The 16,829-nt window shown below is 51.6% G+C and overlaps 1 protein-coding gene across 1 annotated transcript in view; it reads right to left on the reverse strand.

The window, feature by feature from the left end:
- Positions 1–16,829, reverse strand: part of LOC118393798 (immunoglobulin superfamily DCC subclass member 4-like) — a 61,243-nt gene that overhangs the window by 27,256 nt on the left and 17,158 nt on the right. The window contains exons 4-10 of the mRNA XM_052480908.1: positions 7,853–7,986; positions 4,131–4,268; positions 3,214–3,366; positions 1,798–2,208; positions 1,430–1,594; positions 853–990; positions 364–537 (exon numbers count right to left, since the gene is read on the reverse strand). Of these exons, the coding sequence (XP_052336868.1) occupies positions 364–537; positions 853–990; positions 1,430–1,594; positions 1,798–2,208; positions 3,214–3,366; positions 4,131–4,268; positions 7,853–7,986 (1,313 nt within the window). The remainder of the gene's footprint in view (positions 1–363; positions 538–852; positions 991–1,429; positions 1,595–1,797; positions 2,209–3,213; positions 3,367–4,130; positions 4,269–7,852; positions 7,987–16,829) is intronic.

Below are 16,829 nucleotides of genomic sequence, written 5' to 3' on the forward strand. Positions count from 1 at the left end.
TAATATATATGAGTTTTACTACATCTATCATTTGTTTATGGCGTGCTTGTTATTACTGCATGCCTGACAAGCATTTTGCGACACCCGCAATAACATCTGCTAAACACGTGTATAAAATGTGATTTTTGATTTTAATTTTCTGAAACTTTGTTCCCCCTGCTGCTGTCTTGATTGGACCCAGGTCTATCTTGAAATATACATGTTCTCAATGAGATTATTTATCCAGGTAAAGGTTAAGGACCATACCGGGTCAGGTCACTTATTGTGGTGGATATTGATGCTGAAGTTGAAGGGTGTGACACACACACACACACAGACAGACAGACAGACAGACAGACAGACAGATAGACAGAGAGGTCTCACCCATGCTGTGGTTAAAGTGGGCTGGGGTGTGGTGCTGGTTCCACTCTGACGGCACACCAAAGCCTGCTCCCGTTCCGGCCGCCATCCGCAGCCGATAGGCCTGGTTAGGCTGCAGCTCCCGCAAGGTAAGCTGAGTCTCATTCCCCCCCACCTCCACAGAAAACACGTTGTCCACTGCAGTAAACACACACACATTAGATTCAAGAAGATGGGTTGCAAGGCCACTCATGGCACACTATCACCACAATCCATTATCCTATTATGGAATACCTGATGACTCATTGCATACCATGGATAGAACAGAACACTTTATGCTTTGGGCTTATACCCTAAGTCACTCTTCAATACTTAATGTTTAAAATCCACAATTGTTCTTCCTGAAACATGAACACATGTACCACCACTTTCTAATACCAGACAGTGTTGTAATAACACAGGACAGCAGTGCAGTACTGTGGCCTCCGTGACAGTAGATGGCGCTCGGCTCACCCTGTTCCAGTGTGGAGTAGTCGATGCGGTAGCGGGTGACAGCTCCTCTGGTGTGCTGGGAGGACAGGGGCAGCCACATCACTCTGATGTCTGTAGGGGAGGTGCTGAGCAGGGACAGCTGTGGAGGGGCACTGGGTACTGTGGGGTAGAGCATGGCAGGACATTCTTGGTATTAACGTGTCATTACAGCTAACCCTGGATCTAGTGTCTGGTGACTTAAGTAGCAGATCATATTCTCTGGAGGGGCACAGGGGAGTACAGCATGTCAGATCAGGTACAGGACACTCTTAGTATCCATACATCAACCATACTATTCTGCAGACTCCTAAACCACTTTATTCATTACATTAGCTCTTAGCAACCAAGTAGAATCACATAGTTGGTTGACGGGCAACAATATCTACTTTTGTGCGTCATTGGTGCATAATATAGTTCGTATTACAGTTGACTGCGCCATGCAGTCTATTTATTCTCAAGTGTACAATGACTCATGTAGGCCGTTGTATGGATTAGATCTAACCGTGTCACTGTTATTTTCCTTTGAGGAGTGAGGTCTGTGGTCTTCACGCCTACTCACCGTCCTCCAGCATCTCCACGGTAACGGGCCGTGACGGGCGACTAGCTCCCATGGGGGAGTAGGCCACCACGTAGAAGGTATAGGCTGTGTGTGGCAGTAGCTCCTTCACATGGTACTCTGTGGTGTCGTTGTTCACAGCAAACTGGTATTCCATGTGATCAGAGCCTGTGGACCACACAAGTTCTGTGTTTTACCAGGAGCACAGGACACACTCAGCCTGACCTGACAGTGTCCTTCTCTACCATGCTACCAAGGAGCCAGGCACCTATGCATGTTAATGCCTATACACTTGAAACTAGCTAGCGTCCTTGTGGATAGATATCATACGTACAAGCCTGTAGGTTTGTCCATCACACACACATACACACCTGAAGTGGGCTGGTAGTGCACAGAGAAGCCTATAATCTGGTCACTGTTGTGTTCGGGCCGTTCCCAGGTGAGGAGGGCGGTGGTGCTTGATTGGGGCGTGGCAGAGAGCTGGTGTGGTGGGCTGGGTAGACCCTCTCTCACAATGACAGACAGCTTGGCTGTGGCGCAGGCCGTCCCCAGAGCGTTGTCAGCGATGCACTGGTAGTACCCTGTGTCGTCCAGGCCCAGCTGGTTGATGAGCAGCACCCCAGGGCTCTGGGTCTTCACCCGCCCGTTAGACTTGACAGGCTTGCCATTCTTCAGCCAGTGCAGCACCGGGGGAGGCTCCCCAGAGCTGTTACACACAAACCTGGCTGTGTTTCCCCGAGAGAGAGACACCGTCTCTGGGGGCTGGAGGATTACTGGTGGGGCTGGGAGAATGCAAATAGAGAAACATCCTTCTTAGGAAAAAAAAAATCCTTCACAGAAGCATATATTACAATTTACTGAAAAGGACCAGAGCTGTACGATCGAAGTCAAACATGCAAACCAGAGCTCTAAGATCGAAGTCAAACATGCAAACCAGAGCTGTAAGACCGAAGCCAAACATGCAAACCAGAGCTCTAAGATCGAAGTCAAACATGCAAACCAGAGCTCTAAGATAAGATACAAACCAGAAGTCAAACATGCAAACCAGAGCTCTGCAAACCAGATAAGACCGAAGCCAAACATGCAAACCAGAGCTGTCAAACATACAAACCAGAGCTGTACGATCGAAGCCAAACATGCAAACCAGAGCTAAGACCGAAGCCAAACTGCAAAAGAGCTCTAAGAAGCCAAACATGCAAACCAGAGCTCTAAGACCGAAGCCAAACATGCAAAAGAGCTGTACGAAGCCAAACATACAAACCAAACATCGAAGCCAAACATACAAACCAGAGCTCTAAGACCGAAACCAAACATGCAAACCAGAGCTCTAAGACCGAAGTCAAACATGCAAACCAGAGCTCTAAGACCGAAGCCAAACATGCAAACCAGATCTTTAAGACCGAAGCCAAACATGCAAACCAGATCTTTAAGACCGAAGCCAAACATGCAAACCAGAGCTCTAAGATCGAAGCCAAACATGCAAACCAGATCTTTAAGACCGAAGCCAAACATGCAAACCAGATCTTTAAGACCGAAGCCAAACATGCAAACCAGAGCTCTAAGACCGAAGCCAAACATGCAAACCAGAGCTCTAAGACCGAAGCCAAACATGCAAACCAGAGCTCTAAGACCGAAGCCAAACATGCAAACCAGAGCTCTAAGACCGAAGCCAAACATGCAAACCAGAGCTCTAAGACCGAAGCCAAACATGCAAACCAGAGCTCTAAGACCGAAGCCAAACATGCAATCTATATCACATTCTCAACCTCACATATTATTTTTCTTACCTGGCACGTGCAGTTCAGCTGCGGCTATGACAAACTCGCGGGTCTTGGGTTTGTTGGCACGGCAGACGTAGACCCCCGCATGGTAACGCCGTGTGTTGGGGATCACCAGGTTAGTTTCCAGGACAACCACGTCGGTGGCGATGGGCTTCCCGTCTGTGTCCAGGAGAAAGAGCAGAAAGGAACAGAGAAGAGACAGGCGATTTCAGAGAAAAAAATATCAGAAAAGACCAAACTAACGCAATTAAAAACTGTAGCTGCACACACACAACACTTGGCATTTCATGCCGGCTCAGTTTAGCAGTTGAATGCCAATCACAGAAAAGTATAATGAGCATATCCAGCCACTAGGTGGCACTGTGAGACCTCTGTGATGACTAGAGTTGTTTTGTCAGCAAAGGTAGAAATATGAAACACAATGAAGATATTACAGGAATAACACAGGAGCCTAGTACCAAAGTATGGACCAGCCTCTCGTTGTGATATTGGTAGTGAGCCTATTTTTATTGTATTTCTTATTTTACTAGGTAAGTCAATTAAGAACAAATTATTATTTAAAATGGTGGCCTACCATGGCTGCCCTATGGGATCCCAATCACGGCCGGTTGTGATACAGCCTGGAATCGAACCAGGGTCTGTAGTGACGCCTCTAGCACTGATATTTTAAATGTTTTCCTTTAACAAGGCAAGTCAGTTAAGAACAAATTCTAATTTACAATGACGGCCTACCCCAGCCAAACCTGGACGATGCTGGGCCAATTGTGCACCGCCCTATGGGACTCCCAATCAAGGCCGGATGTGATACAACCTGGAACCAGGTACTGTAGTGACGCCTCCTACACTGAGATGCAGTGCCTTAGACCGCTGCGCCACTCGGGAGCCCCTGTAGATCGACCGATGGGAGGGATTGAGAGTCTTACCCTGTCTGCTCCAGGACACCAGGGGTTTGGGCTGCCCCCCCTGGGCCATGCATTCCATCACCGCTGGACGCCCCTGCACCACCGTGGCATTCTGGGGAGGTGCCACGATCACTACCTCATTTTGGGCAGGGCCAGGACCTGTGCACGTAGACACAACACAGACACAAACACAACCAACTCTAACCATCAATGTCTCATATCAGACAGCGTCATTCTAACACCACAAATGACCTACTAATGAACTCAGCACCACAACCCTGCCTAAACTATCTGATGTAAGACAATGCTGGGGCCCTTGTCAGAAATGTCCGACTTTCGACTTCAGTGCATTTAAGACAATTGGGAATGGTCATCCAGGTCGGAGGGTCAGGGCCAATTAGTGTTGTGACGTCGTTGCGGCAATGCCAAACGTCATCTAGCGACTTATAGCAACAAATCAAGGAGCCAATAGAGATTCTCACTGAAAAATCGTTGGCAACTCTGTTTAGGACAGCAAGCAGCACTGTCAGGAAGAGGAGTGGAGGAGACAGAGCTAGCTACTAGCCTGGTTAAAATAGAATGAATGCAGCACAACCAGGCTAGCTAGCTGCCCCAATGGGCTTAAGAGAGGACAGAAGGCTCTATATTATGTATGCTAAACCTCTTTGGAGTCACTTATTGTAGAGACGGACTGATAGAGAGTAAACGAGGGGAAGATGGAGAGAGAGAGAGAGAGAGAGAGAGAGAGAGAGAGAGAGAGAGAGAGAGAGAGAGAGAGAGAGAGAGAGAGAGAGAGGCGAGTCAGATAATGGAGGAGAGGCAGTGAGGGCCTAACTTAGAGCCTGGTGGTATAATTCTGCCAAATTATATGACTAAATAAATCTCTATCGTTTTCTTGGAGGAATAGAAGTGTGCATTAGCAGAGCAGATGAGGCCCTTATTTTTAGTGGCTCTGTGTGAGAGGCTCTGGGGGTAATTATGGTAGGAAGGGAGGCCCATCACACTGCCTGTGCCGGGGCCTGCTCTGCCTGTCTCTGCTCAGAGCCTACATTATGATAATGAGCTCCAGCAGGGTTCCTGGGATACTGTAAGCACATTATTAATTAATCATTGAGCATTCATATAGCACTACTTGCTTATGCATGAGGGCTTTAAAAATGGGCCCGTCGAGTTCTCCCAGGATGATAGGGTTTTGTGTAAGTTCTGTGCTCAGTGTGTGTGCGTGTGTGAATGCGTGCATGAGAGAGAGAGAAAGTGCACTGGACAAAAATATAAACGCAACATGTGAAGTGTTTGTGTTTCATGATCTGACAATTCCTGACATTTTCCATACGCACAAATAGCTTATTTCTCTCAGATTTTGTGCATAGATTTGTTTACATTCCTGTTAGTGAACATTTCTCCTTCGCCAAGATAAACAGCATGATCATTGCAGAGGTGCACCTTGTGCTGTAGACAATAAAAGGCCGCTTTAAAATGTGCAGTTTTGTCACACCACTCAATGCCACAGACTTTTTCAAGTTTTGAGGGAGTGTGCAATTGACATGCTGACTTCAAGAATGTCCACCAGAGCTGTTGCCAGATAATTTAATGTTCATTCTCTACCATAATCTGCCTCCAACGTCATTTTAGAGAATTTGCCAGTGTGTCCAAGCAGCCTCACAACCACAGACTTTGTGTAACCACGCTAGCCCAGGACCTCCACATCCGGCTTCTTCATCTGCATGATCGTCTGATGAGGGGTGGGGGGTGCTGAGGAGTATTTCTGTCTGTAATAAAGCCATTTCGTGGGGACAAACTCATTCTGCTGGCTGGGCCTGGCTTCCCAGTGGGTGGCTGCACCCCTGCCCATTTTAAAATCTATAGACTAGAGCCTAATGAATATCTTTCAATTGACTGTTTTCCTAATATGAACTGTAACTCAGTCAAATCTTTGAAATTGTTGCGTTGATATTATATTTTGTTCGGTATGTGAAAGGTATAGACGATGTACAATTGAATAAGTGGAGGCGACGTGCTCCGCATCATTCTGTCAGGGAGAATGCGTGTGTGTTCAGGCATTCTAAATCATAAACCTCTCCACAGTGAAGGCTAAGCGATGTGATGGCATTAGATTTGCGTTTCATGTAACGTCTTTCTTCCATGACCTCCAGGTTTCTAAGGCAGCAGGGCTTTGTGTCACACCAAATACATGCTACTGTAAGTTAGCATTAGTTCACACAGTCTGTTGGATATTGGGAAGTGGGAAAAAGCTGTAAACACCTGCTCAGGCTGTCTGTGAGAGTGGTGTGTGTGTGTGTGTGTGTGTGTGCGTTTCTGTGTGCGCGTGTGTGAAATATGTGACTGTGTGTGTGCGCGTTGTGTGGTGTTTGTGTACACATCCGTGTGTGTGTGTGTGGGAGAGAGAGAAGGTATACGCGTGTCAAGTAGCATCGAGGCATCAACATAATGCACAGTTGAATGAGTGAAGCTAGTGTCCTCACAATCAGTCTGCCATTCGCTTCTGTGCATTGTCTGTGAATCTCAAGAGTTTTGGGCGTGTCTGCATGTGTATGTGTGTCTCTACGTGAGAGTGTCTATTTGTGAGTGTGCGTGCTTGCCTCTGTGTGTGTGTGTGTGTGTGTGTGTGTGTGTGTGTGTGTGTGTGTGTGTGTGTGTGTGTGTGTGTGTGTGTGTGTGTGTGTGTGTGTGTGTGTGTGTGTGTGTGTGCGTGCGTGCGTGCGTGTGTGTGTGCGCACATGCTGCAGAGAGGTGATTCATCTCTGTTTCCTTAGCTGTTCCACGGGGTGCAGGCATTACTAGACAGTTCAGTCTTGTGTACAGGCAAAAAGCTCAATAGGGCCAATAGTTGTTAAAACTCAGACATGTTTCTGATAATAATAATAATAATATATGCCATTTAGCAGACGCTTTTATCCAAAGCGACTTACAGTCATGTGTGCATACATTCTACGATGCTAAACGGTCTGTGTTTCTGCCTCTCTCTGTGTGTGTGTGTCTATGTCTCCCTCTGTGTGTGTGTGTGTGTGTGTGTGTGTGTGTGTGTGTGTGTGTGTGTGTGTGTGTGTGTGTGTGTGTGTGTGTCTTTGTCTCCCTCTGTGTGTGTGTGTGTGTGTGTGTGTGTGTGTGTGTCTTTGTCTCCCTCTGTGTGTGTGTGTGTGGGTGTGTGTGTGTCTTTGTCTCCCTCTGTGTGTGTGTGTGTGTGTGTGTGTGTGTGTGTGTGTGTGTGTGTGTGTGTGTGTGTGTGTGTGTGTGTGTGTGTGTGTGTGTGTGTGTGTGTGTGTGTCTTTGTCTCCCTCTGTGTGTGTGTGTGTGTGTGTGCTCGCTAACGCTCACATAGAAGCAGATCTAGACGTAGACCTTCCACAGACACTCAAGTCTGACGGAGCCAATTAAAGGCCAGGATTTATCTCCATCATTAATGCACCTTTTGTCAGACGGGAAGAGACGCGAGTGTGGAGATGCTGCTTACAGCCTGCTGATATCAGACACGAGACCATAGGTCTGGAGCCACCTCTGTCTCTTTACCTCTCTCATTCCAGCAGAGTTCCAGGAAAGACATATAAGCAGGAAGCCATCCACTAAATAGTCCATGTAAAGAACACACCCAGATAGACAGAGGGGTCAAGCACATCCAAAGGGATCACTTGCCTACAGATGTCGAGAGAGAGAGAGAGAGAGAGAGAGAGAGAGAGAGAGAGAGAGAGAGAGAGAGAGACAGAGAGACAGAGAGCATAACATACCCGTAGTGACAGTGAGGATGGCATCTTGGCTGAAGCGTTTCCGGGCCGAGTTGGAGGCCACACAGCGGTACGCACCCCCATCCTCCTTAACCGCCCCCAAGATCTGGAGCACACCATTAGGGAGAGAGATGAACCTGGAGACAGGGGGATGGAGAGCAAGAGAGAGAGAGAGAGAGGATGGAAAGGAAGAGAGGAAGGGTCAGAAGGAGAGAGAAAGAGTGTGTGGGTGGGGGAGAGAAAAGAGCGAGAGAGAGAGGGAGAGAGGATGGAAAGGAAGAATGAAAGGGTCAGAAGGAGAGAGAAAGAGTGTGTGGGTGGGGGAGAGAAAAGAGCGAGAGAGAGAGGGAGAGAGGATGAAAGGAAGAATGAAAGGGTCAGAAGGAGAGAGAAAGAGTGTGTGGGTGGGGGAGAGAAAAGAGCGAGATATAATAACTCCTCACTGGTAATCTCCAACTGTGCACACGCTCATTACCACCATACAGGACTAGGTCTCCAGTGACGGCCATTAGCCGACACTCTCCTTATATCCAACAGCTATTTAGAATAACACCGTCCAAAAATGTATCATCTAAAAGAAAAGTAGACAAAAGAAAGGAAGAAATGACACTACTGCCTACCTAATGACAGAGAAGACAGAAACGGGAGGAAAAAGAAGAGACTGGATAGAAATATTTTGAAATCTTTACTGATAGATATAAGAGAACAAAGAGCTCTCATCTAGGTCAGAGAGATTGAAAAATAGCATTTTGAAGCAGCCATGGCTGCTGGTTGTGCCGACTCTTGTCAATATTTCTCTCTCTTTCACCCACCAGCTCCTCTTCCTCTCTCCCTCCCTTCTTCCCCCTCTGCTGCCATGGAAGACAGGTCAGGTTCCACACACACCCACCCCCACCCACTCCCGTCTGGATGGTTCCTCCAAGCCTGAGGCCTGGACTTCCCACTATTCAACTCCTATTCCACAGCCTTTTAACTCTATGATGATGGACGAGTAATGCCCTGACAGACAGACAGAGAGCTCATCTGTGCAACAGAGAGACTGCACACAACACTGGTCTCTGGTCAGGGTCTCATCTCTACTGCTGCCCATTTGTACCACATTGTGTCAGCACAACAACATCACAGCACTGTACAGCTTGGTTCAGCATTTGGTTCAGCATTTGGTTCAGCATTGGCCTATGGGTCACACAGGGATAGACTGTTTTTGAGCCAGATGCCTCTAATAATGTCAGGCAGGTACAAATGTATAGCCAACAGCAGAGCTGAGGCAGAAACGTCAATAGCGTTAAGTGCTTGGGTAAATGAGGATTCTGGTGACTAATGAGAGGGCGTGCGCGCTGCTCAGCTGTGAGAGTGAGACCGTTTCTGGTGACTAGTGAGAGGGCGTGCGTGTTGCTCAGCTGTGAGAGTGAGACCGTTTCTGGTGACTAGTGAGATGGGTGCGTGCTGCTCAGCTGTGAGAGTGAGACCGTTTCTGGTGACTAGTGAGAGGGCGTGCGTGTTGCTCAGCTGTGAGAGAGGGACCGTTTCTGGTGACTAGTGAGAGGGCGTGCGTGTTGCTCAGCTGTGAGAGTGAGACCGTTTCTGGTGACTAGTGAGAGGGCGTGCGTGTTGCTCAGCTGGGAGAGTGAGACCGTTTCTGGTGACTAGTGAGAGGGCGTGCGTGTTGCTCAGCTGGGAGAGTGAGACCGTTTCTGGTGACTAGTGAGAGGGCGTGCGTGTTGCTCAGCTGGGAGAGTGAGACTGTTTCTGGTGACTAGTGAGAGGGCGTGCGTGTTGCTCAGCTGTGAGAGTGAGACCGTTTCTGGTGACTAGTGAGAGGGCGTGTGCGCTGCTCAGCTGGGAGAGTGAGACCGTTTCTGGTGACTAGTGAGAGGGCGTGCGCGTTGCTCAGCTGGGAGAGTGAGACCGTTTCTGGTGACTAGTGAGAGGGCGTGCGTGTTGCTCAGCTGTGAGAGTGAGACCGTTTCTGGTGACTAGTGAGAGGGCGTGCGTGTTGCTCAGCTGTGAGAGTGAGACCGTTTCTGGTGACTAGTGAGAGGGCGTGCGTGTTGCTCAGCTGGGAGAGTGAGACCGTTTCTGGTGACTAGTGAGAGGGCGTGCGTGTTTCTCAGCTGTGAGAGAGAGTGAGACCGTTTCTGATGACTAGTGAGAGGGCGTGCGTGTTGCTCAGCTGTGAGAGAGAGTGAGACCGTTTCTGGTGACTAGTGAGATGGGTGCGTGTTGCTCAGCTGTGAGAGTGAGACCGTTTCTGGTGACTAGTGAGATGGGTGCGTGCTGCTCAGCTGTGAGAGTGAGACCGTTTCTGGTGACTAGTGAGAGGGCGTGCGTGTTGCTCAGCTGTGAGAGAGGGACCGTTTCTGGTGACTAGTGAGAGGGCGTGCGTGTTGCTCAGCTGTGAGAGAGAGTGAGAACGTTTCTGGTGACTAGTGAGAGGGCGTGCGTGTTGCTCAGCTGTGAGAGTGAGACCGTTTCTGGTGACTAGTGAGAGGGCGTGCGTGTTGCTCAGCTGTGAGAGAGAGTGAGAACGTTTCTGGTGACTAGTGAGAGGGCGTGCGTGTTGCTCAGCTGTGAGAGAGAGTGAGAACGTTTCTGGTGACTAGTGAGAGGGCGTGCGTGTTGCTCAGCTGTGAGAGAGAGTGAGACCGTTTCTGATGACTAGTGAGATGGGTGCGTGTTGCTCAGCTGTGAGAGAGAGTGAGAACGTTTCTGGTGACTAGTGAGAGGGCGTGCGTGTTGCTCAGCTGTGAGAGTGAGACCGTTTCTGGTGACTAGTGAGAGGGCGTGCGTGTTGCTCAGCTGTGAGAGAGAGTGAGACCGTTTCTGATGACTAGTGAGAGGGCGTGCGTGTTGCTCAGCTGGGAGAGTGAGACCGTTTCTGGTGACTAGTGAGAGGGCGTGCGTGTTGCTCAGCTGTGAGAGTGAGACCGTTTCTGGTGACTAGTGAGAGGGCGTGCGTGTTGCTCAGCTGTGAGAGAGAGTGAGACCGTTTCTGGTGACTAGTGAGATGGGTGCGTGTTGCTCAGCTGTGAGAGTGAGACCGTTTCTGGTGACTAGTGAGATGGGTGCGTGCTGCTCAGCTGTGAGAGTGAGACCGTTTCTGGTGACTAGTGAGAGGGCGTGCGTGTTGCTCAGCTGTGAGAGAGGGACCGTTTCTGGTGACTAGTGAGAGGGCGTGCGTGTTGCTCAGCTGTGAGAGAGAGTGAGAACGTTTCTGGTGACTAGTGAGAGGGCGTGCGTGTTGCTCAGCTGTGAGAGTGAGACCGTTTCTGGTGACTAGTGAGAGGGCGTGCGTGTTGCTCAGCTGTGAGAGAGAGTGAGACCGTTTCTGATGACTAGTGAGAGGGCGTGCGTGTTGCTCAGCTGTGAGAGAGAGTGAGAACGTTTCTGGTGACTAGTGAGAGGGCGTGCGTGTTGCTCAGCTGTGAGAGTGAGACCGTTTCTGGTGACTAGTGAGAGGGCGTGCGTGTTGCTCAGCTGTGAGAGAGAGTGAGACCGTTTCTGATGACTAGTGAGAGGGCGTGCGTGTTGCTCAGCTGGGAGAGTGAGACCGTTTCTGGTGACTAGTGAGAGGGCGTGCGTGTTGCTCAGCTGTGAGAGTGAGACCGTTTCTGGTGACTAGTGAGAGGGCGTGCGTGTTGCTCAGCTGTGAGAGTGAGACCGTTTCTGGTGACGAGTGAGAGGGCGTGCGTGTTGCTCAGCTGGGAGAGTGAGACCGTTTCTGGTGACTAGTGAGAGGGCGTGCGCGTTGCTCAGCTGGGAGAGTGAGACCATTTCTGGTGACTAGTGAGAGGGCGTGCGTGTTGCTCAGCTGTGAGAGTGAGACCGTTTCTGGTGACTAGTGAGATGGGTGCGTGTTGCTCAGCTGTGAGAGTGAGACCGTTTCTGGTGACTAGTGAGAGGGCGTGCGTGTTGCTCAGCTGGGAGAGTGAGACCGTTTCTGGTGACTAGTGAGAGGGCGTGCGTGTTGCTCAGCTGGAGAGTGAGACCGTTTCTGGTGACTAGTGAGAGGCGTGCGTGTTGCTCAGCTGTGAGAGAGTGAGACCGTTTCTGATGACTAGTGAGAGGGCGTGCTTGTTGCTCAGCTGTGAGAGAGAGTGAGAACGTTTCTGGTGACTAGTGAGAGGGCGTGCGTGTTGCTCAGCTGTGAGAGTGAGACCGTTTCTGGTGACTAGTGAGAGGGCGTGCGTGTTGCTCAGCTGGGAGAGTGAGACCGTTTCTGGTGACTAGTGAGAGGGCGTGCGTGTTGCTCAGCTGGGAGAGTGAGACCGTTTCTGGTGACTAGTGAGAGGGCGTGCGTGTTGCTCAGCTGGGAGAGTGAGACCGTTTCTGGTGACTAGTGAGAGGGCGTGCGTGTTGCTCAGCTGTGAGAGAGAGTGAGACCGTTTCTGATGACTAGTGAGAGGGCGTGCTTGTTGCTCAGCTGTGAGAGAGAGTGAGAACGTTTCTGGTGACTAGTGAGAGGGCGTGCGTGTTGCTCAGCTGTGAGAGTGAGACCGTTTCTGGTGACTAGTGAGAGGGCGTGCGTGTTGCTCAGCTGGGAGAGTGAGACCGTTTCTGGTGACTAGTGAGAGGGCGTGCGTGTTTCTCAGCTGTGAGAGAGAGTGAGACCGTTTCTGATGACTAGTGAGAGGGCGTGCGTGTTGCTCAGCTGTGAGAGAGAGTGAGACCGTTTCTGGTGACTAGTGAGATGGGTGCGTGTTGCTCAGCTGGGAGAGTGAGACCGTTTCTGGTGACTAGTGAGAGGGGTGCGTGTTGCTCAGCTGGGAGAGTGAGACCGTTTCTGGTGACTAGTGAGAGGGCGTGCGTGTTGCTCAGCTGTGAGAGTGAGACCGTTTCTGGTGACTAGTGAGAGGGCGTGTGCGCTGCTCAGCTGGGAGAGTGAGACCGTTTCTGGTGACTAGTGAGAGGGCGTGCGTGTTGCTCAGCTGTGAGAGTGAGACCGTTTCTGGTGACTAGTGAGAGGGCGTGCGTGTTGCTCAGCTGGGAGAGTGAGACCGTTTCTGGTGACTAGTGAGAGGGCGTGCGTGTTGCTCAGCTGTGAGAGTGAGACCGTTTCTGGTGACTAGTGAGAGGGCGTGAGTGTTGCTCAGCTGGGAGAGAGAGTGAGACCGTTTCTGATGACTAGTGAGAGGGCGTGCGTGTTGCTCAGCTGTGAGAGAGAGTGAGACCGTTTCTGATGACTAGTGAGATGGGTGCGTGTTGCTCAGCTGTGAGAGTGAGAACGTTTCTGGTGACTAGTGAGAGGGCGTGCGTGTTGCTCAGCTGTGAGAGTGAGACCGATTCTGGTGACTAGTGAGAGGGCGTGCGTGTTGCTCAGCTGGGAGAGTGAGACCGTTTCTGGTGACTAGTGAGAGGGCGTGCGTGTTTCTCAGCTGTGAGAGAGAGTGAGACCGTTTCTGATGACTAGTGAGAGGGCGTGCGTGTTGCTCAGCTGTGAGAGAGAGTGAGACTGTTTCTGGTGACTAGTGAGATGGGTGCGTGTTGCTCAGCTGTGAGAGTGAGACCGTTTCTGGTGACTAGTGAGAGGGCGTGCGTGTTGCTCAGCTGTGAGAGAGAGTGAGACCATTTCTGGTGACTAGTGAGAGGGCGTGCGTGTTGCTCAGCTGTGAGAGAGAGTGAGACCATTTCTGGTGACTAGTGAGAGGGCGTGCGTGTTGCTCAGCTGGGAGAGTGAGACCGTTTCTGGTGACTAGTGAGAGGGCGTGCGTGTTGCTCAGCTGTGAGAGAGAGTGAGACCATTTCTGGTGACTAGTGAGAGGGCGTGCGCGCTGCTCAGCTGGGAGAGTGAGACCGTTTCTGGTGACTAGTGAGAGGGCGTGCGTGTTGCTCAGCTGGGAGAGTGAGACCGTTTCTGGTGACTAGTGAGAGGGTGTGCGTGTTGCTCAGCTGTGAGAGTGAGACCGTTTCTGGTGACTAGTGAGAGGGCGTGTGCGCTGCTCAGCTGGGAGAGTGAGACCGTTTCTGGTGACTAGTGAGAGGGCGTGCGTGCTGCTCAGCTGGGAGAGTGAGACCGTTTCTGGTGACTAGTGAGAGGGCGTGCGTGTTGCTCAGCTGTGAGAGTGAGACCGTTTCTGGTGACTAGTGAGAGGGCGTGCGTGTTGCTCAGCTGTGAGAGTGAGAACGTTTCTGGTGACTAGTGAGAGGGCGTGCGTGTTGCTCAGCTGTGAGAGTGAGACCGTTTCTGGTGACTAGTGAGAGGGCGTGCGTGTTGCTCAGCTGGGAGAGTGAGACCGTTTCTGGTGACTAGTGAGAGGGCGTGCGTGTTTCTCAGCTGTGAGAGAGAGTGAGACCGTTTCTGATGACTAGTGAGAGGGCGTGCGTGTTGCTCAGCTGTGAGAGAGAGTGAGACCGTTTCTGGTGACTAGTGAGATGGGTGCGTGTTGCTCAGCTGTGAGAGTGAGACCGTTTCTGGTGACTAGTGAGATGGGTGCGTGCTGCTCAGCTGTGAGAGTGAGACCGTTTCTGGTGACTAGTGAGAGGGCGTGCGTGTTGCTCAGCTGTGAGAGAGGGACCGTTTCTGGTGACTAGTGAGAGGGCGTGCGTGTTGCTCAGCTGTGAGAGTGAGACCGTTTCTGGTGACTAGTGAGAGGGCGTGCGTGTTGCTCAGCTGGGAGAGTGAGACCGTTTCTGGTGACTAGTGAGAGGGCGTGCGTGTTGCTCAGCTGGGAGAGTGAGACCGTTTCTGGTGACGAGTGAGAGGGCGTGCGTGTTGCTCAGCTGGGAGAGTGAGAGCGTTTCTGGTGACTAGTGAGAGGCGTGCGTGTTGCTCAGCTGTGAGAGTGAGACCGTTTCTGGTGACTAGTGAGAGGGCGTGCGCGTTGCTCAGCTGGGAGAGTGAGACCGTTTCTGGTGACTAGTGAGAGGGCGTGCGTGTTGCTCAGCTGTGAGAGTGAGACAGTTTCTGGTGACTAGTGAGAGGGCGTGCGTGTTGCTCAGCTGGGAGAGTGAGACCGTTTCTGGTGACTAGTGAGAGGGCGTGCGTGTTGCTCAGCTGTGAGAGTGAGACCGTTTCTGGTGACTAGTGAGAGGGCGTGTGCGCTGCTCAGCTGGGAGAGTGAGACCGTTTCTGGTGACTAGTGAGAGGGCGTGCGTGCTGCTCAGCTGGGAGAGTGAGACCGTTTCTGGTGACTAGTGAGAGGGCGTGCGTGTTGCTCAGCTGGGAGAGTGAGACCGTTTCTGGTGACTAGTGAGAGGGCGTGCGTGTTGCTCAGCTGGGAGAGTGAGACCGTTTCTGGTGACTAGTGAGAGGGCGTGCGTGTTGCTCAGCTGTGAGAGTGAGACCGTTTCTGGTGACTAGTGAGAGGGCGTGCGTGTTGCTCAGCTGTGAGAGTGAGACAGTTTCTGGTGACTAGTGAGAGGGCGTACGTGTTGCTCAGCTGGGAGAGTGAGACCGTTTCTGGTGACTAGTGAGAGGGCGTGCGCGTTGCTCAGCTGGGAGAGTGAGACCGTTTCTGGTGACTAGTGAGAGGGCGTGCGTGTTGCTCAGCTGTGAGAGTGAGACCGTTTCTGGTGACTAGTGAGAGGGCGTGCGTGTTGCTCAGCTGTGAGAGTGAGACCGTTTCTGGTGACTAGTGAGAGGGCGTGCGTGTTGCTCAGCTGTGAGAGTGAGACCGTTTCTGGTGACTAGTGAGAGGGCGTGCGTGTTGCTCAGCTGGGAGAGTGAGACCGTTTCTGGTGACTAGTGAGAGGGCGTGCGTGTTGCTCAGCTGTGAGAGTGTGCATTTGAGTTTTCAGCACACTGGTCCTGCCCCCCCTCTCTGCTCCTCTGATGCCCTTCACTCTGTGTGTTGTTAGCACACTGGTCCTGCCCCCCCTCTCTGCTCCTCTGATGCCCTTCACTCTGTGTGTTGTTAGCACACTGGTCCTGCCCCCCCTCTCTGCTCCTCTGATGCCCTCCACTCTGTGTGTTGTTAGCACACTGGTCCTGCCCCCCCTCCCCCTCTCCACTCCTCTGATGCCCTTCTCCACTCTGTGTGTTGTTAGCACACTGGTCCTGCCCCCCCCCCCTCCACTCCTCTGATGCCCTTCACTCTGTGTGTTGTTAGCACACTGGTCCTGCCCCCCCCCCCTCTCCACTCCTCTGATGCCCTCCACTCTGTGTGTTGTTAGCACACTGGTCCTGCCCCCTCTCTGCTCCTCTGATGCCCTCCACTCTGTGTGTTGTTAGCACACTGGTCCTGCCCCCCTCCCCTCTCCACTCCTCTGATGCCCTTCTCCACTCTGTGTGTTGTTAGCACACTGGTCCTGCCCCCCTCCACTCCTCTGATGCCCTTCACTCTGTGTGTTGTTAGCACACTGGTCCTGCCCCCCCCCCTCTCCACTCCTCTGATGCCCTCCACTCTGTGTGTTGTTAGCACACTGGTCCTGCCCCCCCTCTCTGCTCCTCTGATGCCCTCCACTCTGTGTGTTGTTAGCACACTGGTCCTGCCCCCCCTCCCCCTCTCCACTCCTCTGATGCCCTTCTCCACTCTGTGTGTTGTTAGCACACTGGTCCTGCCCCCCTCCACTCCTCTGATGCCCTTCACTCTGTGTGTTGTTAGCACACTGGTCCTGCCCCCCCTCTCCACTCCTCTGATGCCCTCCACTCTGTGTGTTGTTAGCACACTGGTCCTGCCCCCCCTCTCTGCTCCTCTGATGCCCTCCACTCTGTGTGTTGTTAGCACACTGGTCCTGCCCCCCCCCTCCACTCCTCTGATGCCCTTCTCCACTCTGCTCTTGTGCCCTTCTCCACTCTGTTAGCACACTGGTCCTGCCCCCCCCTCCGCTCCTCTGATGCCCTTCTCCACTCTGTGTGGTCATGAGTGGTCAGCAGCAAGGGTTCTCGGACGTTATAATAACATTAGTCAGTTTAACCAGTTTAACCAATGAAGAAAAGCTGCACTTTCCTGGCCATTCAACATGAGACACACATCCAAATAAGTAGTAATGTGAACAGCCATATGTGGGCCATGGCCTTTGAAAGGCAAACATATACAGG

Source organism: Oncorhynchus keta, chromosome 2 (assembly GCF_023373465.1).
Source record: "Oncorhynchus keta strain PuntledgeMale-10-30-2019 chromosome 2, Oket_V2, whole genome shotgun sequence".
Taxonomy (NCBI): domain Eukaryota; kingdom Metazoa; phylum Chordata; class Actinopteri; order Salmoniformes; family Salmonidae; genus Oncorhynchus; species Oncorhynchus keta.